Here is a 27,900-nt window from a genome sequence, read left to right as displayed (position 1 = left end):
TGTGGAATAGTGGATCAAATGGCTACATATGTTAATATATGTAAAGTGTTTAGAATAGTGGCTAGCACATAGTAAATCCTTATTATTATTATTATTATTATTATTATTAGTGTCATCATTATTGTATCAGTGGAATTTTGGTTCATTAGAATTCTAGACAGAATTTTTTCATATAAACTCTTTTCTTGCCCACAGTTATTGTTTTATTGATATGCTATTGATTCATTATTTGTATTTTATGGACGCTTTGTATGAGAATGCAGTCTTGTTTTAGAGATATTTTTATTCTGAGAGTTTTCCTGTTATTCCATTTTAGGAATGTAGCTTCTGTGAAGACCCTCGTTTTGCTAGAACTGGAGTTTGCATTAGCTGTGATGCAGGGATGTGCAGAGCCTATTTCCATGTGACCTGTGCCCAGAAGGAAGGTCTGCTTTCAGAGGCAGCAGCAGAAGAGGTAGGTTTATTTAAAACCATCATTGGTGAATATGTTCATAAGATGTCTCATAACTCTATTATGTCCTACAATAGGTGTGCATGATAGAAGAAATTAACAAGCGTATTTTTAAAGTCTTTGCTTAGATCACTGGTCTAAAATTTCAAGAGTAAACAATATATGAGTTTTTCAGTCTTAAAGCTAGTTAGACATTTGGAAAACATGTTAAACTTTTTATAGCGAGATCTGACAGGTAAAATGAAACATAATCCAAGTTGTTTTAAAGCATTAATATGTCAGCATTTTTTATAGGAGGATCTGAAATTATGTTTGGATAACGTTGCTCTGTTTCTTTAAATAAAATCATTACCCTTTCTTCAATATCTGTATTTCTATCTCTTTACAAGTGTTTTTAATCTTACAATTTTCCTTCCAGGTTTATTAGCTTTAGATTAGACAGTTTTTTTTCAAAGCACATTTTGGGGACTCCTTAATCTTCTTTCAAGAGGTTTGTGAGGTTGAAACTATCTTTGTAACAATATGAAAACCGTATATACATTTTTTACTCTTAATTATCTCATGAGCAATAGTGGAGATTTTCAGAGATTATATGATGTATAACAATATAACATACTGAATGTGGAAATAGTTTTGAGAATCCAGCCATCTTTAATAAAGTGAGCTATCTAGACATTAAAGAGATTTGAAAATGTAAAACAGTGCCACCCTTCTCACTGAGTTTGTGTATATGTAAATTATAGTATTTTTAATAAAAGTGTTATTTATCTTAACATGTAATGGATTATTGTTATTTTAAAATGAATAGATGTTTTAAAATTTTGTTTTTTAATTTCTAATGGGGACTATCTATAAAATAACTCACATAGGTCTCTTTGAGGTCTTCAATAATTTTGAAGACTGTTAAGGAGTCCTGAGACTGAGTTTTGTTGATTTCTTTAAGTTCTTGTGTTAGATAGGTATTTGAGTATTTGCTTGGTAATTCTTATTATCTGTTCATGGTGGATCTGTGGTATACCTATAAACCTTTGGTTGTGTTCCTTCTTTTACTGGATAAATTTTCAGTGTTACATAAAAATATATATGTATATTTATATTGAGTCTTTATCTTTTCCCATTTATTTTGTAGACAAGAAACAACTAAAAAAGATAATGTAATGAAAATTTGTTGAGCAGATTTTGAGGTGTATATATTTTTTTACATTTTTTTAATGTTTATTCATGTTTGAGAGAGAGAGAGCACAAGCAGGGGAAGGGAAGAGAGAGAGGGAGACACAGAATCCAAAGCAAACTCCAGGCTCTGAGTTGTCAGCACAGAGCCTGGTGCAGGACTCGAACTCACAAACCGTGAGATCATGACCTGAGCTGAAGTCGGATGCTTAACTGACTGAGCCACCCAAGAGCCCCGAGGGATATATTTTATGAATAAATGAATTCTATAGCAGTTATGTGTTGGATACGTGTTTTTGTACCAGGCTTTGATTCTTATGAATTGTACTTTAATTGATGAAGGGTACTGGATAAATTTTGAGCATTTTTACAGCTCTTAGGAAGACATAGAAGCATAATTAATTATATAATAAGGTTACGTGAATTAGTATTGACTACACTCTAAGATGGTGGGCAGCAGTGCAGAGGGGCAGTACAAGTAAGACTTAGAAGATGAGATAAATCCCAAGTGAATACCCGGATCATGGAGTCTGTAGGGTAGGGTATTACTGTACTTACGGAAAACTTTGAGCTTTGCAATCAGGAAGACTCCTTTATAGCCATTTCTTTTAGAACTTATTGAGAGCTTTACCTGTCATACTATGGCAGTTTGGGTTCCTTTGTATAGTTGCCATTCAACATTTTGGGGGGAGGGTAGACAGTGGCTAACAAAAATGTGTAAAGTAGCCACATGATGGGACAGTGGAATGTAAGGGGGTCTATAGTGATTTAGAGCATACATCCCTGTATCTAAAGGCATGTACATGGAAATGAAACAAACGAAACACAATATTACATTAAATAAATAGTTTGCATCTGTGGTCTGCATGTCTCTGTCTCTAATCTCATCTGGGGAAATTTACAGGGGAAATTGAAATAAATCAGGATGTAGAAACAGGACCTGAGGCTTTTCCTTTGCCTTGCTGCCTCCCTTGATTGATTAGGTAGGAATTCTGGATGCTAGAATAACAAAATGTGACTTTTCTCCACATTTGCTTCCTTGTTAGGTGTACTTTTTTGTGGGGAATGATTTAAATATATTTACATGTGTTTCTGGTGTCTTCTTATAAACACTTATAGAATTGGAAAATTATAAAGATTTCTGAACAGTGTTTTAAAACCCAAGAATCAGTATCAATATGATTTGCTCTTGGCAGTAATCATTCTGTTAAAGGAAGTTCTTGGCTATTATACTTCTGTAGACTAAGATTCATGTAATATAATAGCATATTTAATTAAAAGACAAATTTTAAAGTAAAACAAATCTACTGTTTGTGGGCATATCTTCTGTTTCAATTTTATGACATTCGAGAAAGCTCCCCCCCCCCCACCCCTTTTACAGATTGGTTTGTTAAGTGGGATTTCTTCTTAATGGCTGTTTTATATAGGCAGTAAAAGCAAGGTGGAAAAAGAGAGTAAGTACCCTAGTTTCATCTAGTGACATCATATACCTTACTATATTCTAATGACTTTTTGTAGCCTTCTGACAGTACTTTTTATCTCAGTGGTGAGGATCCATTTAAAGTTTCTATTCTTTTCTTTTTCTTTCTCTTTCCCTCCCTCCCTCCCTCCCCTCCTTCCCCCCCCCTTTTCTTTCTTTTAGAGAGAGAGAGGGTAGCGGCAAGTGGGGGAGAGGGGCAAAGGGAGAGAGAGAATCCCAAGTAGGCTCCATGCTGTCAGCACAGAGGCCAACATGGAGTACAATCCCACATCTCTGGGATTGTGACCTAAGTCCAAATCGAGAGTTGGACGCTCAATTGACTGAGCCACCCAGGTGCCCGAAAGTTTCTATTCTTTCTGATCTGCTTTGTGAGAATCCCAAATTATTTAGAATATTCAAACCATGTTATGATATAATGTATTTATTATTAAAATCGAACAATAGCACAGATTCAGTTATGCTGACAGAAATTTGTTTCACACCATATAGTTTCCCCTAAAGTTACTTATATTTCATGTAAACCATATGGTAGTTTCTTCTGTGATAAAGTATAATTTTGGTATTGTTCGCACCCTGTTACCATGTAGAAAGTTCTCATTGAAACAATGGAAATAGAGTATAGATTTTTATTGATTTTTTTTTTTTCCCATAACCTTTGACTTAATGGACTGAAATCATTCATGCATTAAATTTCAGTGGCTCAAATTGTGTCCGGGCTTTTTGTACTTCTAAATTCTGTGATGTTATCCACCGTACTATATTGTGACATTTGTGGATATCACACTACAGAATTGCCTCATACACTTTTTTTATGTTAAGGATACCTCATATTTATTGTTCTTGTTATTATATTCCTTTCTGTTCTTTCTCATTTGTTTCTTTTTTTTAGTGTCATCATTTCTCTTTGGGTTGTAAAATCTCACCTTACTAAGAGACCCTTCTAACATAACTTGGATAAAAACTATATATGGAGAGCTTATCTTTATTTCTTCTCCTTGGGACAGACCTAAAGAATGAACTCCCAGTTATTTTTTTGGCAATCACAATGCAGATTACTTGTTTTGGCTAAATATTTACAAGTTATTTTTGTTTTTGATAGAATAAATTTTTTTTTGGTACTCTACTCTTTTTGAATAAAAATAGACCCTTTAGGTTAGTATCCTGAGAGATGGCTATGAGAGAGCTATGTTTTCTGTTTGAGGTTTTAAAGTTGTATAAAGAGTTAAAGGTGATACCTAATGTGTTCAATTGACAGTAAATAGAAGTAAAAAGAAGTCTGGCCTTCTTAATCCATTTTTGTCTTGGGTAGAATCTGGCCATGCATTGCTAGCTAGTTAAAAATGTTCCACTTATCTGTGTTGGCTAGTCCTGTATTTTCTGGATGTATTTTTTGTAATATTAATCTATGTATACATAACTTTAATATTTAATGATGGCTTTTACCTACGATTATGAAAATTCTATTTGTTTTAAACAGTGCTTGCTTATTTTTTTAGGTACACAAGTTTAACTAAATACAATACCTAAGATTTTATTTCAGTGTTTTTAAATCTACAAGGCCCTTTAAAGAAAAAAATAGTTGTTAATTTGAAGTTGATATACAGGATTAAGTTTCAAAAGCAGCAATTTTTATCATTGTGTATAAAAGTTACTTTTGTAATTTATTTTAGAAATAACCAACAACATAGGAGAATCTTCAAAAAGCAAATATTATCTCTTGTGTTAGGTTGTTTATGACCCTTTGAAGTGAAAATATTCACTCCTCCCTTCTGTTTTTTTGTTTTTTTTTTGTTTTTTGTTTTTTTTTTTTGGTATAGGATATAGCAGATCCATTTTTTGCTTATTGTAAGCAACATGCAGATAGGTTAGACAGAAAATGGAAGAGAAAAAACTACTTGGCTCTACAATCCTATTGTAAAATGTCTTTGCAAGAAAGGGAGAAGCAACTGTCACCAGAAGCACAGGTATGGGATTCATGCCAAAACTCATGTTTTTTTCTTTCAAGGTTATGGATTTCACATCTCATGTGTGTGTGCCAATGACATGTGAAATGTAATTATGAAGTTTGGTTAGTTACCTAGGAAGTAGATTGTCATTAAGGTAGTGAGTGTAGTTTGTAGCTGAATATGTTACTCCTTAGTCAACTGAGAAGCCTTTTATAAAGCACGTTTCCAAATACATTGAAAAATGTGGCTTAGAGAAGTTATTCTATCAATGCAGTATGTTGACCATATCTTTTTTTCAGTCTGTTTTAGTGTTTGCTTATGTAAAAGATTTGATCCGTTTGCCCATCTTTTAAAATGTATTTCTATGTAAATTAAGTGAATTTATAGACTTTTGCAGGTATTGAGAAAAGGAACTTCAGTTCAGTCAAATTAGTTTCTGACAACTCGGATCATAGACTAGGACCTGGATTCGTTACTGGGGTAGACCTTTTATTGTAATCCAAGAATATTATCTTAAGAACTGTGGATAGATACAATTTGCCTTGATACAGGAAATTCTGGTTGTCTTTACTATCCTAAACATACAAGTAGAAATCATAAGGAATATGTTACATTTTAATATCTTTTAAAATGTATATGCTTTTCTTTTATAGGCAAGAATCAATGCCCGGCTTCAGCAATATCGTGCCAAAGCAGAACTAGCTCGATCCACCAGACCCCAGGCCTGGGTTCCAAGGGAAAAATTGCCCAGACCACTCACTAGCAGTGCTTCAGCCATTCGTAAACTGATGCGGAAAGCAGAGCTAATGGGAATCAGTACAGATATCTTCCCAGTGGACAATTCAGATACTAGTTCTAGTGTGGATGGAAGGAGAAAGCATAAACAACCTGCTCTCACTGCTGATTTTGTGAATTATTACTTTGGTCAGTATACACACTGATACATTCACATTTTCAGTGAGAACAATTTGCTATTGGAAGTATTTGATACACTGTCAGTTTTTAGAAGTCTATTAGCCATACTACATTACATATATTAAGTAAAAAGCATGTTTATTTATTTATTTAAAAAATTGTTTTTGACATTTATTTATTTTTGAAAGAGAGACAGAACGTGAGCAGGGGAGGGGCAGAGAGAGAGGGAGACACAGAATCTGAAGCAGGCTCCAGGCTTTGAGCTGGAGCCCCACAGAGCCTGATGCAGGGCTCGAACTCACAACCTGTGAGATCATGACCTGAGCCAAAGTGGGACACTTAACTGACTGAGCCACCCAGGCGCCCCAAAAGCATGTTTATTTTTCTATTAAGTTGTGGGTTGTTGTAAAATGCTGAGTTCATGTATTTGTAAATAGGGTTAAAAATGTTGCAAACAATGTAGGATTATCCATATGATCATCTTTATGGCTAGCTTCTTCCTTTGTGTGTTTTATACATCAGCTTTTATTTTCTAATAAGTAAAATTGGATATTTAATTTAAATAGAGAGAAATATGCGCATGATTCAAATTCAGGAAAATATGGCTGAACAAAAGAATATAAAGGATAAATTAGAGAATGAACAGGAAAAACTCCATGTGGAATATAATAAGGTAAGTCGGCTACAAAACAACATAATATGATCTGTTGTTGATGTCATTTGCGATATTAGAGCTTTCTGTGTATGTCCCATTTTGAAAATTTTCTGGAATCTTTAGACCTTTCCCTACAATTCCTACTCTTATTGAATGTATTATCAGCACTAACACTAAGCACCTCCTATGTGCCAGGTACAATCTTGAGCATGTTACATATATTAACTCATTTAATTTTCATTTCTGTTTTATAATGTGAGTTGTAATTATTGCTCCCATTTTCAGAGGAGAAAATTGAATCCTAAAGAGGTGAAGTAATTTGCCCAGACTCACATAGATAGTCAAGTCATAGAGTTGGGGTTTGAGGCCAGCCTGACTCCTTCTTTCTAACTAGTATACTGTAGAGCCTCACTTTCTAAGTTTGTAGAAAACAATGAAACTTACTTTTAAATTATTGCTTTTGTCTTGAATTTGTAATGTTACTTTTGATTTAAGAAAAATACCTACCAATCTAAATTTCCATTCTGCCTCTTCATTGTAATGATGAGGGAGATCAAAAGAATGTAAAAGCAAGGTGTGGCCAAAATGTTAGGTAATAAGTCACATGAGCATATAAAACCTATATTGACTTACTGTCATGTTATTTTAAGTGATAAAACATTAATAAGAGGTAAGTTTCCAATATCAGCATCTGTAGTGAAAAGAGTACTGGGATTAGATTCAGAAGATCTGGGGATTCTTGCTAGTTCTATGATCTTGGCCAAGTCACAGACACCATATAATCCTTAATTTTCTTATTGGGAAAATGGTGGAAATGCATCTTGGTAGACTTTTGAGGATTAATTAGCAGAATGTGTATGAAATATCTAGAAAACTGTAACCGAATGATAAATATAGGTATTATTATTGTCAGTAAAAATGCTAATATAAAACAAAATGCTTACATTTTATTAGTGTTGCTGATTAAGTAATTGGATAGCCTCATCTCTCGGTACTGTGGCTTAAATATATTAAAAATATGGACTATAAAAAATATGGACTATAAGTATAGATATTCTTGGACACTTGTTGATAAATTATTTAAATTTTCCCATGGATTACTACATATTTTATGGGCATACTAATTTTCATTATTTATGTTGTAGCTGTGTGAATCTTTAGAAGAACTACAAAACCTGAATGGAAAACTTCGAAGCGAAGGGCAAGGAATATGGGCCTTACTAGGCAGAATCACAGGGCAGGTTAGTTTCTTTCCAATTGCTATCTCCTTCTGTTCTCATTCTCTATATTATTTTCAGAGATCAGACTTCTGATACAACTTTCCTAACTAAAAAATTCTGTTTGATTAGGGCCAACTAATCCTCTGGGATAATGATAATGCCTGAAATATATCTAGAGAATTGGAAGCTGCCTACTGAGAACCTGTAGCTTAATTTGCTTGTTTTAACAGCTATCTTGTTTGCAGAACTTTTTCATTTGCTCTGATTGTCATTTGTGGTGAAGCTAAGATGTGAAGCATGAATTTGCTCCTACCACATTCTTCTTATGTGTAATTTAGCAGTTTTAGAGTCCTTGCCACATTTTTTTCTATCTTGTTCTTATGTTATATTTAGTCCCCTCTCCCCCACCTTTTTTTTTTTTTTTGACATAAAATTTAAAAGGCAAACTGAAGAGATTCGTTTTTATGTTAATCTGGTTTTGAGCTATGTAAGAGATGGGTTTTGAAACTTGAGAGTCTAAAGTGTGGTTTTTCCCGTTAAGTAGATATCATTGTAGTAATGAAAAAATTTACATTATCCTTGAGCATATCTAGCCTATTAAAGTTCTTGGTGTTAAAAAAGAAGAATCATTGCCAAATAGATTTCTTTGAATGCTTTTTTTAGTACTGTGTATAATTCATAAATTAAGAATTCATTCAAATAATCTGTTATATTTTAGAAGGAGATGGAGACTCCCTGTGTTACTGTGAAAGTAGTCTTATTTGTGAAGGAGTTTATCAAAGAAGAGATATTTTTCATTGTACTTGTTTCAGAAGTTTACAAAGGGTCAATTTATCATACAATTTGTGTAGACTTAATATTTTAGAAAATAATACATATTGGTATGTGTTATGCTCTGCTAGCTTTCAAGATCCTTCTTTTGTGAACAGGATGTATGCGGCTTATATTACAATGAATAACATAATTTAAGAGGTGAGAAGGAGCAGTCACCTATGGAGAATTGACCTTTCTTCCTATTGATAGGTTGTTGATGGATTTGGGGAAGATTATGGTGCTTTATGTTTTATATTTAGAGAAGTTAATGTTGAGTGCAAGACTATTATTTATTTGCCAAGCTAGCATTATGTTTTGGCTTGATTTGCAAGATTGTCTCATAAGAATCTTCTATTTAGTGTAAAGCATTATGTACCATAAAAGAGCATTGTCATTTATTAAATTACTTTTAACAGAAGTTCACAAATTTCCTTGTGCAAATGTAAAATACACAGAAGAAGTAGAATTCATTTGTACCACTCGCATGACACTTTTTTCCAGTTGGTTGAACAGATGTCGGCCCACCAGGCCACCGAGAAATGACTTTGATAGATGGTTGCTGTCTCAGAAGCCAGCATACTACAGATTAGTAGAAACCCAAAAAGAATCTCATTCACTTTATGGAGAGTTTGGTCCAATAAGATAATTTTTCTAATTAACCTATGGAGCACCGTGTAGCTGGGATGTTGAGGAAAATAAACGGCTTCAATATTCTTTTTGTCAAGTGTATTGTGTGTGGTTTTTTAAAGCTCTTAAATGCTTGTCCTTGTCTTTCACTTTTTAAAGCTAAAGTAGAAGTTTAATTTTCATAATGTTTTAGTGTTTCACTGAAAAGGGATGAGAGTATGTAATTATAGATTTTTAATGAGAGTAACTGTGAGACAGAAACTCATTTTAATTCTTTTTGCTGGTGTAATAGCTGGTAAGACATTTCTCCCTCACAATTCTAGCATATTTAGTTGACTTGAGTGGCAAATAGAGGAGAATGTTGCTTTATATTTTTTCTTTAAAACAAAATAAACTGCATTTGTTCAAATCAATAGAAGTTGAACATACCGGCAATTTTGCGGGCACCCAAGGAGAGAAAACCCAGTAAAAAAGAAGGAGGCACACAAAAGACTTCTATTCTTCCTGCAGTACTTTATAGGCAAGTAATAAAATGATAACAGATTAATATTGTGTGTTTTTAAACTCATACTTTTAGTAACAAGATGCTTCAAATATTTGTGAATGGATTATGTCCGTATTAGAATTTATGTTAAATGCATTTGAAATTCATTTTATCAATACCTTTATCACAGATGGTTTAGGTTGAATGAGAGAAGAGATTTTTGCTCCTCTTTTAATGATAAGATTAATGACTTGTATCCTTTAAATAAGTGGAGATATATGTCCAAAAGTTGCATGGAAATGAACAATCCATTGTCTTGGGGGAATTGGAAAGTGACTTTAAATAATGTAGATGATCATTTTCTTAAATAATTAAAATAATCTATTATTTAATGGGCATTTATATTTTATTTTACTTTAATGAGTTTTAGAGCTTTGCATGTGTTTTTAGGTAGTGATGGGTATCATATACAATCTGAATTACTGCCTTTGTACAGTGGTGGATAATGAAGATAAGTTCTAGATTTGAATCTGTCTATATTTTTTTATATGCTCAGTTGTAATAATTTTATTTCTAGAAGTGCTTTTGTTATTTACTTTTTTGTCTCTATCGTAATTTTGCATAGCCAAGACTTCTTGGCTCAATCTAGCTTTTCCAAACAAAATTGGTTCGTTTGGAACCACCATGCATATCACAGTGCTTCTCACTTGTCAGTACAGTTCATTTTTGTTTCAGAATGTATTGTAAATGATTTTCCTTTTTCACTTGAGTAGCATTGAGAACCAAGTACTGGTTGTTGTTGTTGCGTGTATGTGACCCTTTTTCTCTAGGATAATTTAAAACTTCAAAAATCATTTTTATTTCTTACATGGATGGGTAGCTGTTAGAGATTCTCAACAACTTTTTCTTCACACTTTATGTTCCCAATATAAAAAAACAGAGATATTCCAGTCATGGTGCCTGTGCTCTCAGGAGTAGTTAAGTTGATGTTTTGCACAAGAAAAGTTGGATTCCTTGAAAAGAAACAAAAATCCAAATAACAGTAACAACAATGCAAAATTCCCCATTCCTCACAAAAATATCAATTGGTGTACTTTTAAGACTCAAAGTCTGATTTTGAAGAGACTTATTTAGAAATGTAGCTTATTGGGGCGCCTGGGTGGCGCATTCGGTTAAGCGTCCGACTTCAGCCAGGTCACGATCTCGCGGTCCGTGAGTTCGAGCCCCGCGTCAGGCTCTGGGCTGATGGCTCAGAGCCTGGAGCCTGTTTCCGCTTCTGTGTCTCCCTCTCTCTCTGCCCCTCCCCCGTTCATGCTCTGTCTCTCTCTGTCCCAAAAATAAATAAAAAACATTGAAAAAAAAATTAAAAAAAAAAAAAAAGAAATGTAGCTTATTTACATGTTGAAGATTCATTGAAAGGCTTATAATTAATGTTAAAATAAACAATTTTGTTTGTAAATTAACTTCTGTAGTTTGAGAGAAGTAGAAAATTGTAAAATTTTTTTGTTCAATAGTTATGTTTCTAGAGAAAAGTTGAGCTAATAAATGTTTTAAGTGATAACTAAATTGAGGTAGCTGTGATGTTGAGAATACTATCTTCTTCTTTTTTTTTTTTTTTTTTTAAGTTTTTTTATTTACTTAGAGCAAGCAGGAGAAGGGCAGAGAGAGGGAGACAGTGAATCCCAAGCAAGCTCTGTGCTGTCATCCCAGAGCCCGATGCAGGGCTTGATCTCACAAACTGTGAGATCATGACCAGAGTTGAAATCAAGAGTCAGACACTTAACCAACTGAGCCAGCCAGGCATCCTGAGAATACTGTCTAAAAATGCCTCTCTCTGAAAAGTTTGACTCCAGAATAAGAATTATACTAGATCCAGCTATTTTTCTATAGTCAAATATTTACAACTAATAATTATTGATGTTACAAAGAGGCATGTTTGAAGAAAAAAAACACTTGATTTTAACAGAAGAAACATTAATCCCAAGGTGAAATTTTAAAATTAAAAAAAATGTGCAATAAATAGCTGTTTCACTAAAATAATTATTATTCTAATCGTTTATTTGCTGCCTTTATTCAAAGTTGTGGAATTTGTAAGAAGAACCATGATCAGCATCTTCTTTTATTGTGTGATACCTGTAAACTCCATTACCACCTTGGGTGTCTGGATCCCCCTCTTACAAGGATGCCAAGGAAGACCAAAAACAGTTACTGGTAAGTAAAATGAAAGAGATTTTAATGGTAGAACTGGTTTGCTCTCTGTTTCAGTAGTATAAGATGAAGTGTTATGTCTTATTTCATAATGAAGTTTTTAGCACATTTTTAATTGATATTTTAATGTTTTTCCAACTTTGTTGAAGTATGAATGACAATTAAAAATTATATTTAAGATATACAACTTAATGATTTAATGATTTGATATACTTACACATTGTAAAATAATCACTAGCATCAGACGAATTAACATATCTGTCACTTCACATTAGTTCCCATTTTCTATTTTGTGGTGAGAACACTTCAGACATAAATATTTATAATATTATATGAATAAATCTGTAATAGTTTTTTTGAGAAATGAATTTTAAGTTAATTGAGGCTGTTGTGATATCTTATCAATAGTTAAGGCATAAATTCTGTCTCAGGTGTTTTAATTCTCTTTATTATAAGAATTTCTCTAATGCTTTTTGTTTTGAAATTGAATGAATTTATCAGGAACTTGCCTCCATATTCATGCTTTTATTTGTAATTTAATTAGTTTCACCCAAGGCTTTACTTGTATTTGTCATTTATGCTAGTTCTGTTTAAGTTTAACCATTCTTTGCAAATCTAGAAACATTTGACATACATTTCTAAGGTTTTTTTTTTTTTTTTAACTTAGGTATATTGCATAACTACAGATGTTTTATAAAAGCTTATGTATGATGAATTGTATCCTTTCCTTAATTCTAGTTCAAGGGAGAGAGATATGCTCAAATTTTAATAGGCCAATTCTATATAGGAAAAATATAGGACATGGAAAACTTTGGAATAAACATCAGTATTCTGTTTAGACAAATTACCTTTCTACTTTTAGAAAAGAGTAAACCCCAGGTTCTTAAATGATAATCTATAAAAAGTCATGTGTTTGTGAAACACATTAAGCATGTTTTTTGACTTCATTGTTTCATCTCATAAAGCAATCTCTGTTTATTTTATTAGGAAGCTTCTATCGTTTCACCATTTTCACAGGATTGCTTTTTCATAGTGTTCTTTTATCAGGTTGTCTTGAGAGAGTCCTACTAGTCTGCCCTTTTTGAGTATAGTGGAGTTTATGTATATACTTTTTGATATGTGCTTTTGAAACCAGAGTTTACTAAGACAATGCTGTAGCTTATTAGAATGCCAGCAGTGGTAATAAGCATCCTAGGTGGGTGTTTATAAATTGAAAGCCACTTTGGTAGTCTCCAGGGCCAGGGTGCTTTGATATGGAGAGATGCAGTTCTCTACTTAAATGAGATTATGAATTTTTCTTTTTTTTTTTTTTTTTTAAATTTTTTTTTTTCAACATTTTTTATTTATTTTTGGGACAGAGAGAGACAGAGCATGAACGGGGGAGGGGCAGAGAGAGGGAGACACAGAATCGGAAACAGGCTCCAGGCTCCGAGCCATCAGCCCAGAGCCTGACGCGGGGCTCGAACTCACGGACCGCGAGATCGTGACCTGGCTGAAGTCGGACGCTTAACCGACTGCGCCACCCAGGCGCCCCATGAATTTTTCTAATATTGCTCTGCTTGCAGAGTTCTGGTTTCCAGTGTGTAAGTTTCTGGAAGAACTTCAGATGAAAATGCATTGGTTGCCTTGGATGTTTTAGTGAAAGTTCTCCCCAAAAGACCTAAAACTACTTAGGGTCCTATGCATTGGTTGCAGTGTTTTAAAGTAAAAGTAGAAGCTAATATTGGAACAAAGTGAAGTCTTCAATATCTTCTAGTTTCCAGTTATCCGATTTCCTTTGGCCTCTGTAATCAACTTAGTTTTGCTTAGCAATTAATTGAGTGTATTAGTTTTGGAGTAAATTTTATAGAATTATATTTTTCTTTAGTATATCTCAAATGTGAGAGGCACTTTTTTCTTTTTAACATTTTCAGTTTATTTTTGAAGCTATATGAAAGATAATAAACATTAAAACAGTTTCACTTCCTAAATATTTTATTATTACCTATGCTCTTTACCTAAGTCTATTGTATATGTGTGGTAGAAAAACTGTAATTGTGTGCTACTATGCATCTTTTCCCCATTCTGCATTCTCTGATGCCTTGTTGGTATTTGGAAATTGGCTATGGTTAGGAGTATTTGTACTGCAGAAATTGGCAAATGCTACCAATTACCACTTTTTTTCCATAGAGAGCTAGGTGTTAGATATTTACTAACACACCACTAATCCTAACTCCTGCTTTGTTTCTGTTTAGTTCTTCTCAGTCTTTTTCTTAGGAAAAGAGGTTCTAGAAAGGTCCTTTCCTCTTAGGGAAAGGGTTCCTGGACCTTTATCTCATGACTGGGCCTGTTACTGGCTTAAATTTCTACAAAGCCTACTGGTACACATTTCTGAATGTCACTAATCACTGCTTTTGCTGTCTTTATGCTGTGTGCACTTGGTAACTCCCTTTCTGGTATACCCCTTTATGTTCACTGCTAGCTAGAATTACTATGCAATCTTTCCTTCTCAAATACTGTGTTCGGCATGATAGACTAAGCACCTGCTGTCTTAGCTTTTCTCTCCTCCCAGTATCAGCACTGCTTTTGGAAGATACTAGTTTGAGATCTAGATGCTTTCTGTTTGGTCCACACCACAGTAGTTGATTGGTTATGCTGGACTGATTTAAGACATGTAACAGGAAAGAAGAAATGGATAAAGATGCAGAAGTAATTATTGGTGGAGAGTAGGGAAGTTGAATAAGTTCACATTAGACAGGCTCTGACTTTTCAGTGAAATAGAAGTAGTCTGTGGAGAGGTAAAGGACATGGGGTGATGATGGGAACTTAAGAAGACAGGAGATAGTTTCCAACAGTTACTGTGGGAAAAAAAATAGATAAATGACCTGCTGAGGCCATATATATACATATATATATATGTATATATATATATGCATATGTATGTATATATATATGTGTATATGTGTATGTGTTTGTATATATATATAGTATATACTGAACAGGAATTTTCAGTGATTTAGTTTAGTAAGTTTGGTTAATTGCTTTTTCTCCAGTGATGCTCAGCTGTCCAGGAGCAGGAGAGGACAGAAACCCAGGAACTTCTAAGGTTGGATTAGGGGTGGACAAATCAGATGAAGAGTGCTTGGTGGATGGGGAATTTTGCAGGTGATAGACTAGTGAAAGTATACTGTTTGGATTTACTTCTAGTGTTAGAAATCTATTTTGTCTTGCTTTGAGTTTATGTTATCTTGGTATGTTTCTTTTTAAATATATGATCTTGTATACTGCCTTACATTCTTCTAAGACAAGCGTAATACTGTATAAATTAGTAAGGGTTTGATTTAGTAGAATAGCTCAAATAAGTAATTCTTTTAATTTTAGAGTAATCTATGTTTCCACCACCCACCTGATCAGAATTTGTCTTTTTCTAATTAAAGAATATTCTGGGGGCGCCTCGGTAGCAATTGGTTAAGTGTTTGTCTCTTAGTTTAAGTTCAGGTCATGGTCTCATGGTTTCTGAGTTTGAGGCCTGTGTTGGGCTCCATGCTGGCCCATGGGATTCTCTCTCTGTCTCTCTCTCTCTCCCTCCCTCCCTCCCTCTCCCTCTCTTCCCCTCCCTCTCTGCTCCTCCCCTGCCCCCACCCTCATTCACTCTCTCTTTCTCAAAATAAAAAGGAATATTCTGAAGGGTATTATTTGACAATTAGATAATTGAGTAATATTTATTATATCCTTTTATTCTTTGGATATACTTTTGTTTATTCTCTTAAGATAAAAGAAAATCTATAGCACAAACCCTTCAGTGAAGAATTTACGGAAGGTTTCTTCCCCTATTTTTCATAATTTATCCTCCCTTTCTTCCATTAACTCTTTTCCTTTTTTATTGAGAGATAATTGACATAAAATAATGGATTAGTTTTAGGTGTACATATTGTGAAATGATTACCACAGTAAGTTTAGTTAGCATCCATTCCTATACATAGTGACTTTTTTTTTTTTTTTGTCTTTATGATAAGGACTTTTAAGATCTACTCTCTTGGTAACTTTAAAATACACAATACAGTATTAATAACTCTAGTCATCATGTTGTATGTTACATCTCCAGGACTTATTTATGTTTTAATTGGGATTTTATACCTTTTGACCACCTTTACCCCTTTAGCACCCACCTCTTGGCCTCTGGCAACCACCAATCTGTATTCTTTATTTATGAGTTTAAAAAACTCATAAATATGGAGTTTAAAAAAAATACTCCATATATAAGGGAGATCATACAATACTTGTTTTTGACTTACTTAGCATAATTCCCTCAAGGTCCGTATATGCTGTTGCGAATGGCTAGGATTTTCTTCTTTTTTATGGCTGAATAATATTCCATTATATATATATATATATATCTCCCACAGTTTATTTTATCCATTCACTCATCAATAGACACAGGGTGTTTCCATATTTTTGCTATTATAAATAATGATACGTGAACATTGGAATATAGATATTTTTCAAGGTAGTGATTTTCCCTTGGCTGTATACTGAGAAGTGGACTTGCTGGATCATATAGGCATTCTATTTTTAATTTTTTGAAGAACCTCCATACTATTTTTCATAGTGTCTGCACCAGTATACTTCCCTGCTAACAATGTCTGAGCGTCCCCTTTTTTCCACACTTATTATTTCTTATCTTTTTGATGACAGTTGTGCTAACAGAGTTGATGTGATAGCTCATCATGGTTTAGGCACCAGTGAAAATTTTCCTCTAAAAAGAGGAGAAAATATGGGAAAAGGCTTAGAGATGAGGGAAGAAACAAATTGTGGTATGGAATCTTTGAAGACCGAAGGAAGTAAGTTGTAAAGGCAAAAAAAAAAAAAAAAAAGGCAAAACATGAATTATGTATAATATTTGAGGAATAAAGTATCATTGCATTTATTACATTTAAGGACTCATAAAATCCTTTTTTCTCTGATGTATGCAAATAACTTTTTCTATAAATTGAATTAGTCTTCTTCCTTGTCTTAGCGTTAATGAATGAAATATTTTTTCTTTGGTAGTTAAAAATTTTTAACCCCCCTTCTGAACATAAGTTGCAATGTATGGTGTAGGAGATGAAGAAGATACAGCAAATGAGAAAATCTCTTGGCATTTCATTTCATTATGAAGGTTGTTCTTTTCTATAAATTTCTGACATGAACTTTTATTACTTTAAAATTCCTTTTTAATTAATTCAATATTTGATTACCTAAGATTATTTTTAATATTTTGCATGGGAATTATAAATTACAGGATTCTCTAACCCTTGGTAGAATATATTAAGTAAAAATACAGAGGATTAAGTATATAGGATAGCAGCTTAGTGGGTTATTACAAGAAGCCAGGTATGTGTTTTGACATTATGAAAGATAATTATGACTTTACCCCCAAATAATACTTAATAACATTGAATTGGACAGGCCTTGGCTTTATCCTAGATTATTATTTCTTAGGACCTTTTGTACTGATTACTGTGGCAAATATGCTTTTTCATATCTTAAAGGATACATAAAAGAGACTTTTTAGTATTTAATACATTATTGGAAAAATATCAAGTAGTGTGTCCATCTATGTGACTCTGTACTGTAACTATCGTGTCAGTTGTTTTGAAAAGAAATAGATAAATTTATTCATTGGTGGTTACATTTTGTTTTGATTTTCTGTGTTGTTCAATGTTTTGTGGAGTTCAGGGAATAATGGTACTACTGTCAGAAGGCTCTAATGCAAGTTTTTTTGTTACTTAAATGTATTACTTTTGGTGAGGATGAGAAATGACCATGAGAAGTTAGAGAATGTTCTGACAAGGGTTATAGTTGCAAAATGAGAAACAAAAGGGAAAAAAACTCAATTAAAAAAACAACAACAATGATTTGTCCTAAAAAAGGGACTTGTTTCTATATCCCAGAAATTCATGTATATTAAAAATCATTTGGAACTGTCTGAGAAAATTTGACTACATTTCACATCAACTGGTAGAAATGATCACTTAAGGTTATAATCTGTAAATACAAGGAACTGGCCCTTTTCTGTGATATAACTTGATATCTTTCTATAGGCATTTCTGTTTTAATGTTTGTTGTATTTGTTACTATTTACTAATGGTATTTAACGTTTGTGGGGTTTTCACAATTTAGGACTGCCAATAGATTATTTCAAAATACATTAATTATTTCAGTTAGGAGATATGTTTAGGTGTTTAGTTCTCATACCAGTCTTTGACCTTTTAATCTTTCAAGAGGGACAAAACAGGAACAATTTAGTGTATTACATTTTATTTGTATTTTAATTTTGATGGTAATCTGTGAATTCAAGGAATAAAGTGCTTGGAATAGACATAAAAATTTTTAAGTAACACATGATAAATTATTTCCTTGTTTTTTCCTTATTGGTCAACTTTTTTAGTGTTAAAATGTTGCTTGACAATTTTGTTTAAATGGGAACTTTTAGATACTAAAATCAATGCCTTCAATATAAATTTGTATTTTGGCAATTAATGTATATGTCTTCATAACACATGGTATATTGCATTTAACTCTTACTGGAGTTCAAAGTTTAAAGCTGTTACTTATAAAAAATAAATATTAGTTTGGTAATGTTTACTTTATTAATGAGCGAAAGGTGTGAATTTTGACTTCACATGGCAAGAAATCTTCGAAAATACTTGGTAAGAGAAATCTAAGATGCATTCAGAGGTATTGGTGTAAACTGAGGATATTGATATAAACCAAGAGTACTGATACATAAACTAAATATCAAACATAATTTTATCTTATAACCATATTTATAAAGATAACCATAAATTAGACTTTGAAAGAAATACTTCCTGATCATTCTTTTAAATTTGAAGAAAATATTTGAAAACGATTTTACTTTTAACAGCTTCTTACATGTTTTTAAATGGGTTTTTATAATGGGGAATATCAAGATTTTCACCATTTTGTAGACTTGCTGTCCAAGTGTCCAAATGTTAGCCACTAGCTACATGTAACAACTTGAATTTAAATTGATTAAAATTAAAATTAAAAAAATCAGATCCTCAGTCACATTAGCCACATACAAGTACCCAGTAGCTATATATGTCTAGTGGCTATTGTACTGGATAGTGCAGTTATAGAGAATTCTAACATCATATAAAGTTCTACTGAACAGCACTGATATAGACTGAAGTTTCAGGGTTAATTATATTTTAGTGTAGCAAAATACATATAACATGAAACTTACCATCTTAATCATTTCTAAGTGTAAAAATTAAAAGTCTACATATTAAACAGTAGCTCCCTATTCCTCCCTCACCTCCAGTCCCTGCCAAGCACCATTCTACTTTCAGTTTCTGTGATTTTAACTACTGTCATAATTACCTCATGTAAGTGGAAATCATACAGTATTTTTCATTGTGATTAGCTTATTTCAGTTAGAGTAAGGTCTTCAAGTTCATCGATACTGTAGCATATTGCAGAATGCTCTTTGTTGTTAAAGCTGAATGGTAGTCCATGATATCTGTACCACATTTTCCTTATCCATTTATCAGTAGTTACTAGGGTTACTCCTACAGCTATTGTGAATAATGCTTCTATGAACATGGGTGTACAGATGTCTCTTTGAGACTGGATTATATGGTAATTCTACTTTTAATTTTTTGAGGAACCACCATACTGCTTTCCAAAGCAGATATACCATCAGCAGCAGTACCATCAGCAGTGTATAAGTGTTCCAATTTCTCTATATCCTTGCTAGCACTTAATATTTCTGTTTTGATAATAGCCATCCTATTGGATGTGAGGTGGTATCTCATTATAGTTTTGATTTTCATTTCCGTAATGATTAGTAATGTTTAGCTCCTTTTCCTGTGCTTGTTGGTCATTTGTGTATATTTGTATATCTAATTTAAATCCTTCTTTAACATGCACATGGACTTCAAAAACAGGTATAATGTTAGCTTTTAGGGTATTAATTTTTTTAATGTATTCATCTCTTACATTATGTAAAAAGTGAAATTACAAACTATTGTTATAATACCAGCTTTTATAATTGATCATGCATTAACCTTTATTGAGATCTTTATTTTTCCATAATAGCTCTGAGTTGCTGTCTAGTGTCCTTTTTTGTTTTCTTTTTTCTTTTTCTTTTTACTCTGCAGGGCTCTCTTGAGCATTTCTTGTAGGACAGGTCTGGTGATATCAAACTCCCCCAGCTTTCGTTTGTCTAGGACTGTCTTAATTTCTCTCACTCTTTTGAAGGACAGTTTTGCTGGACATAGGATTCTTGGTTGACAGGGTTTTTTTTTTTTTTCTTTTTTCTTTTAGCATTTTGAATATATTAATCCACTGCCTTCTGGCCTCCAAAATTTCTGATGAGAGATCTGCTTATAATCTTACTGAGGTTCCTTTATATGTGATGATTCTGAATTTCTGTCTTTATACTTTCAAGATTTTCTTTGGGTCTTTTTCTTTGGAAATACTGATTATAATATGTCTTGGTGTGGGATTCTTTGAGTTTATCTTCCTTGGTATTTTCTGAGCTTCTTGGATGTTTATATTAACATCTTTCATCAAACTTTGTGAAGTTTTCAGTCATTATTCAGATATTCTCCCTGTCCTTTTTCTCCTTCTGAGCCTTCCACAGTGCAGATGTTGGTCCATTTGTTGATGTCCCACATGCCTCTTAAGATCTGTTTGCTTTTCTTCAAGTTTTTTTTTTCCTTTTTGTTCCTCAGACTTTGTAATTTCCATTGTTCTTTCTTTCAAGTTTGCTGCTCAAGTCTGTCCTTCTATTTTTTTTTTCATTTTTATTTTATTTTTTTCCATTTTTTGAAAATTTAAATTTTAGTTAACTAACATACTGTGCCATATTGGTTTCAGGAGTAGAATTCAGTGAGTCATCACTTACATACAACACCCAGTGCTCATTGCAAGTTCCTGACTTAGTATCCATCACCCATCTAGCCTATCTCCCACTCACCTCCTTCTGTCAACCCAGTTTGTTATCTATCAAGAGTCTCTTGTGGTTTGTTTCCATCTCTTCTCTCCCCCACCCCTTCCGACATGTTCATCTGTTTTGTTTCTCAATTCCACACCTGAGTGAAATCATATGGTATTTGTCTTTCCCTGGGTGACTTATTTCACTGAGCATAATATATTCTAGCTTCATGTCATTGCAAATGGCAAGATTTCATTCTTTTTGATGGCTAATATTTCATTGTATATATATATATATGTGTGTGTGTGTGTGTGCGTGTGTGTATACACATATATATAATATTCCCTTATATGTGTATATATTCCATATATGTTTGTGTGTATACACACACACCGCATCTTTATCCACTCATCAATTGATAGACATTTGGGCTCTCTGCATAGTTTGGCAATTGTTGATAAATGCTGATATAAACATTCAGGTGCATGTACCCCTTCGAATCTGTATTTTTGTATCCCACACTGGTGGCTGCACCAGTTTGTATTCCCGCCAGCAGTGCAAGAGGGTTCCCCTTTCTCTGCATCCTCCCCACCACCTGTTGTTTATTGTGTTGTTAATTTTAGCCATTCTTACAGGTGTAAGGTGATATCACACTGTGGTTTTGATTTGTATTTCCCTGATGATGAGTGATGTTGAGCATCTTTTCAAGTGTCTGTTAGCCATCTGGATGTCTTCTTTGGAAAAATGACTATGCATGTCTTCTGTCCATTTCTTCACTGGATTATTTGTTTTTTGGGTGTTGAGTTTGATGAGTTATTTACAGATTTTGGATCCTAACCCTTTACCTGATATGACATTTGCAAGTATCTTCTCCCATTCCGTCAGTTGCCTTTTAGGTTTGCTGATTGTTTCCTTCACTGTGCAGAAGCTTTTTCTCTTGATGAGGTCATTTTTGCTTATGTTTTGCTTGCCTTTGGCGACATGTCTAGTAAGAAGTTGCTACAGCTGAGGCTGAAGAGGTTTCTGCTGGTGTTCTTCTCTAGGATTTTGGTGGTTTCCTATCTCACATTTAGGTCTTTCATAAATTCATTTTGAATTTATTTTTGTGTATGGTGTAAGAAAATGGTCCAGTTTTCCCAACACCATTTGTTGTAGAGACTGTCTTTTTTTCCATTGCATATTCTTTCCTGCTTTGTCAAAGATTAGTTGACCATGTAGTTGTGGGTCCATTTCTGGGTTTTCTGTTCTGTTCCATTGATCTGTGTCTGTTTTTGTGCTAGTACTATACTGTCTTTGCAATAGCTTTGTAATACAGCTTGAAATCTGGATTCGTGATGCCTCCAGTTTTAATTTTCTTTTTCAGGATTGCTTTGACTCTTTGGGGTCTTTTTTGGTTTCATACAGATTTTAAGATTGTTTGCTCTAGCTCTGTGAAAAATGCTGGTGGTAGTTTGATAGGAATTGCATTAAATGTGTAGATTACTTTGGGTAGTGTAGACATTTTAACAATGCTTTTTCTTCTAGTTCATGAACATGAAATGCTTTTCCATTTCTTTGTGTCCTCTTCAATTTATTTTAAAATTGTTCTATAATTTTCAGAGTATAAATCTTTTACCTTGTTAATTTATTCCTAGGTATCTTATTGTGTCTGGTGCAATTGCAAATGGGATCGATTCCTTGATTTTTTTTTTTTTTTCCTGCTGCATCATTATTGGCATACAGAAATGCAACAGATATCTGCACATTGATTTTATATCCTGAGATGTTGCTGAATTCATGTGTTGGTTATAGCAATGTTTTGGTAGAATCTTTTGGGTTTTCTCCATAGAGTGTCATGTTGTCTGTGAAGAGTGAATTTTGACTTCTTTCTTGCTGATTTGGATACATTTTCTTTTTTTTTTTTTTAAAAATTTTTTTTTCAACGTGTTTTATTTATTTTTGGGACAGAGAGAGACAGAGCATGAACGGGGGAGGGGCAGAGAGAGAGGGAGACAGAATCGGAAACAGGCTCCAGGCTCTGAGCCATCAGCCCAGAGCCTGACGCGGGGCTCGAACTCACTGACCGCGAGATCGTGACCTGGCTGAAGTCGGACGCTTAACCGACTGCGCCACCCAGGCGCCCCGGATACATTTTCTTTTTGTTGTCTGATTGCTGAGGCTAAGACTTCCAATACTGTGTTAAATAGTAATGGTGAGAGTGGACATCTGTGTCTTATTTCTGACTGTAGGAGAAAGGTTCTCAGTTTTTCCCCATTGAGGATGATATTAGCTATGGGTCTTTTGTATATGGCTTTTATCGTGTTGAGGTATGTTCCATTTATCCAAACTTTATGGACGTTTTTATTAAGAATGGATGCTTTATTTTGTCAGATGCTTTTTCTGCATCTATTGACAGGATCTTATAGTTTTCATCCTTCCTTTTATTAATGTGGTGTATCACAGTGATTAATTTGTGGATATTGAACCACCCCAGCAGCCCAGGAATAAATCCCACTTGATCATGGTGAATAATTCTTTTCATGTACTGTTGATTTTGATTTGCTAATACATTCATGTTCATCAGGGATATTGGCCTGTAATTCTTTTTAGCGGGGTCTTTGTCCAGTTTGGGAATCGAAGTAATGCTGGCCTCATAGATTGAGTTTGGAAGTTACCCTTCTATTTCTATTTTTTAGAACAGTTTGAGAAGAATAGGTATTAACCATGCTTTAAATGTTTGGTAGAGGGGCGCCTGGGTGGCTCAGTCGGTTGAGCATCCGACTTCGGCTCAGATCATGATCTCACAGTCTGTGAGTTTGAGCCCTGCATCGAGCTCTGTGCTGACAGCTCAGAGCTTGGAACCTGCTTCAGATTCTGTGTGTCTATCTCTCTCTGCCCCTCCCTTGCTCATGCTCTGTCTCTCTCTATGTCAAAAATAAATAAACAATAAAAAAAAAAATATTTGGTAGAATTTCCCTGGGAAGCCATCTGGCCTAGGAATCTTGTTTGTTGGGAGATTTTTGATTACTGATTCAATTTCTTTGCTGGTTATGGGCCTATTCAAATTTCTATTCTTTCTGCTTTAGTTTTGGTAGTTTGTGAATTTCTAGGAATTTTTCCATTTCTTCCAGATTGCCTGTTTTGTTAAAATGTAATTTTTCATGGTATTCTCTTATGATCATTTGTATTTCTTTGGTGTTGGTTGTGATCTTTCCTCTTTCATTTGTGATTTTATCTATTTGAGTCCTTTCTCTTTTTGATAAGTCTGGGTAGGGGTTTATCAATTTTGTTAACTCTTTCAGAGAACCAGCTTTTGGTTTTGTTGATCTTTTCTACTGTTTTGTTTGTTTGTTTTTATATATTTTATTTCTGCTCTAATCTTTATTATCTCCCTTCTGCTGACTTTAGGCTTTATTTGCTGTTTTCTAGCTCCTTTAGGTGTGAGGATAGGTTGTGTAGTTGGAAATCTGCCTTTTTTTTTTTTTTAAGTAAAGTTTATTTATTTTGAGAGAGAGAACATGTAAACAGGGGAGGGGCCGAGAGAGAGGGAGAGAGAATCCCAAGCAGGCTCTGTGCTGTCCATAAGGAGCCCAATGCAGGTCTCATTCTCACGACCTGAGCTGGAATCAAAAGTCAGACTCTTAACTATCTGTGCCATCTATGTGCCCCTGGAAATCTACCCTTGTAATCCTTTTAGTAAATTTTCCATTTCAGTTATTATACTTTTCATCTACAGAATTTCTTTTTCATTTATTTTTAGGCTTTCTGTCTCTTTATTGATATTTCTGTTTTGTTAATAAATTGTTTCTTGTCTTTTCCCACAATCTCTGTTAGTTAATTGAACATTTAAAGAATAATTCTTTGTCTTGTAGATCTGCCATCAGGTTTTCTGGGACAGTTTCTGTTAAATTTTTTTTCTCTTTTAATGGACCATACTTTCCTTTTCCTATTTCTTGTGGGGTTTTTGTCAAAAACTGGACATTTGAGTTTAATAATGTAATAACTTCAGAAATGAGATTTTCTCCATTCCCAGCATTAGCTGCTTTATTACTGTTTTTGTTCATTTGTTGTTTTTATTATAGTGTGCTATCTCTGTGCTAAGGATCAGACTGAGGTATAAACTTGCAGTCTTCTCATATGTTTTCTAAGCCTTTCCCTGGGCAAGGGTGGCCACTTTCTAATTTTTCTTGTATATGCACTTATGTTTTGAATGTCTATATCTTTAATGTCTGGCTCCCAAAAGAGGACAAAGAGAAAAATGAAGGTGGAAATAAATGACAATGGTCTTTTAAGTACTGGAAGTCATTTCAGGCCAAGTGGGGGGTCACATATAGCAGGGTTCTTACACAGAGAAACAGAACTCTGAGGTTCCTCTTTCTAGGAAGCAGCTTTATTTGTGCCACCTGGACTCAGCGGGTTAAGATCCCAAAAAGGCTGAGTCCCGAGTGCAGCAGGGTATAGCCTTTTATGCAACTTCTACTTCTTTGTCTCCCATATATGGTGACACAGATAGTCTGATTGGACACATTTCAAGTTACAGAGTCGTGTCAGAGCTATACATACCTGTATAGGAGTTGATTGGGTCACATTGCCTTCCTTTGTTCTGAGAAGCCTCCACTACATTCTTTAGGGAGGGCCCTTACCACACACCTACCTCTTTGTACTTCTGTGATCAGAAGCAGTAATTCCCAATCAGAGTATGGATTCCCAATATTTGGAGGACATGGTTTGTTTTGGCTATCCTGGTTCTTACTGTATGTAAGCCACTGCAGGAATATGTGCACAACTGCCTGCCATGTGACTTGGTTGGAGGTTGGGTAGTGTTGACTGCTGAGAAATGAAATTAACAGAAATTAATGGTGATTTACCTGTGCTAGCCTTTCCCTGGAATTTACAAGCCTTCAGTAGAATCCAGAGTTCTAAAATAATTGTATTAAACAAAATCTGCCAGTGCAGTTTTTTTCTAGGTGGAGAGACACATTTCTGTTGCTTTGGATTGTGCCACCAGTGCTGAAATCTCTTACATGGGTTTACTTAAACATGTAGCATTATTGCATGTGTTCTTATGATACTTACAGAGTACATGGAATTGCTTTATACATTTACTATTGACATTCTTATAGGAGTGTATGTACCTCTCTGTATGTAGTCATTGTATACCCTGTGGTCACACATACTCGTATATAGTTTCATATATTCTTCACATCTACCTGAATTTTGTATTAATAGAAACCATAGCTAACACTAGAAGATAAAAATAAACGTATGAACTTACATTTTTTTCTTTATATAGGCAATGTTCAGAATGTGACCAGGCAGGGAGCAGTGACATGGAAGCAGACATGGCCATGGAAACCTTACCAGATGGTACCAAACGATCAAGAAGGCAGATTAAGGAACCAGTGAAATTTGTTCCACAGGACATGCCCCCAGAACCCAAGAAGATTCCAATAAGAAATACGGTAATTTTTTCCCTGTTTATCATAATCATCACAAACTTCTGAGGGCAAAATTCTGAGGCCAGTTTGTTGTTTTACATTATGAAATATACCATACATAACTGAGAATTTATGCTTTATATATTCAACTTAAAGCATAATAATAATGAATACCCACTGAATCCACTGACCTGCTTCAAAAATAAACAGTAACAAAGCCTGATGTCCCCTGTGAATCCCTTGGTAATTTCATTCTTACCTGGCTAGCACAGAGATCACCTCCTTCCTCAACTTTATATTTCTCATTCTTTTCTTTTTTTTTTTTAGTAATGACTTTCCAAATGTGTGTATTTGTAAATAATACATAGTTTTGCAGTTTTAAAATTTTGTATGAATGGAGTCAGGCTTTTCCTTTTGGTATTTGTTAATTTGACCAGTTTTTTTTTGTTTTTAAGTTTATTATTTTGAGAGAGAGAGCTTGAGCAGGGGAGAGGAAGAGAGAGAGGGGGAGAAAGAATCTGAAGCAGGCTCTGCGCTGTCAGCACAGAGCCCAATGAGGGGCTTGAACTAACGAACCATGAGCTCATGACCCGAGCAGAAATCAAGAGTCAGATGCTCAACCAACTGAGCCTCCCAGGTGCCCCTAACCAAATTTTGTTGATGTGATTCATAAATACTGATCTGTGTAGTTACAGTTCATTTATTTTTACTAATGTGTAGTATTTTTTATTAAAACAATAGATCATATGTTTTGTTCTTTAGATTGGCAGTTTTGTTTCCATCTTTTTTCTTTTGTAAACAACTCTGTTTTGAATATGTTTGTAAATGTCTCCTGCAGCATGCTAACAAGGAGTTAGGATATATACCAAGGTGTTCATTTGCTTAGTTATCGGATATGTGCGTCTTCAGTTTTGCTAGTTAATTCCACTGTGTTTTAAACCAGTTTATATTCATAGCAATGAATAATCTTACTATTGTTCCCTAAACTTATTTTGGGCAATATTTTAATGCTTTCCAATGCAATACATGTAAAATAGCATATCATTTTATTTTGTATTTGTCTCAATACTAATGACTTTGAGTATCTATGTATTTTATCTATTAGGAAATGTAAATGCAAGTCTTCTCCGATTTTTCTATGAGGTTGTTAGTCTATTTCTCATCACAAAATTTTTGAGGTTAGAGTTTAAACAATTCCTTCCAGAAAGTATTTATATTTGTTATTACCAGGTGCCGGTGAGGTGTACTAACCTAAGACCATTTTATTATTTTATTTATTTTTAAATGATTGTTTATTATTTATTTTAAGAGAGAGAAAGAGAGTTAGTGGGGAGAGGGGCAGAGAGATAGGAGAGAGAAAATCCCAAGTATGCTCCATGCTGTCAGTGCAGAGCCCATCATGGGGCTCAATCTCATGAACTCTGAGATCATGACCTGAGCCAAAATCAAGAGTCAGCTGCTTAACTGACTGAGCCACCCATGCACCCCTAACCTAAGACCATTTTATTTTATTTTTTTTTAATTTTTTTTTTATAACGTTTTTTATTTATTTTTGAGACAGAGAGAGACAGAGCATGAATGGGGGAGGGGC

General features: G+C 34.1%; 1 protein-coding gene across 6 annotated transcripts in view; it reads left to right on the top strand.

Moving 5' to 3' along the window:
- PHF14 (PHD finger protein 14) overlaps positions 1-27,900 on the top strand; it is a 214,800-nt gene that overhangs the window by 46,053 nt on the left and 140,847 nt on the right. For 5 of the 6 annotated variants that reach the window (XR_009260448.1, XM_058724983.1, XM_058724984.1 and 2 more), the window contains exons 7-14: positions 317-454; positions 4,919-5,065; positions 5,701-5,971; positions 6,529-6,635; positions 7,763-7,858; positions 9,694-9,797; positions 11,841-11,972; positions 26,165-26,333. Coding sequence is in view for 5 of the 6 variants with exons in the window: in XM_058724983.1 (XP_058580966.1) it covers positions 317-454; positions 4,919-5,065; positions 5,701-5,971; positions 6,529-6,635; positions 7,763-7,858; positions 9,694-9,797; positions 11,841-11,972; positions 26,165-26,333 (1,164 nt within the window). In the remaining variant the exon portion in view is untranslated. The remainder of the gene's footprint in view (positions 1-316; positions 455-4,918; positions 5,066-5,700; positions 5,972-6,528; positions 6,636-7,762; positions 7,859-9,693; positions 9,798-11,840; positions 11,973-26,164; positions 26,334-27,900) is intronic. The other variant, XM_058724985.1, reaches the window with a different exon arrangement.

Source organism: Neofelis nebulosa, chromosome 4 (genome assembly GCF_028018385.1).
Source record: "Neofelis nebulosa isolate mNeoNeb1 chromosome 4, mNeoNeb1.pri, whole genome shotgun sequence".
Classification (NCBI taxonomy): domain Eukaryota; kingdom Metazoa; phylum Chordata; class Mammalia; order Carnivora; family Felidae; genus Neofelis; species Neofelis nebulosa.
Note: the sequence above shows the minus strand (reverse complement) of the source record. Positions and strands in the feature narration are given on the sequence as shown.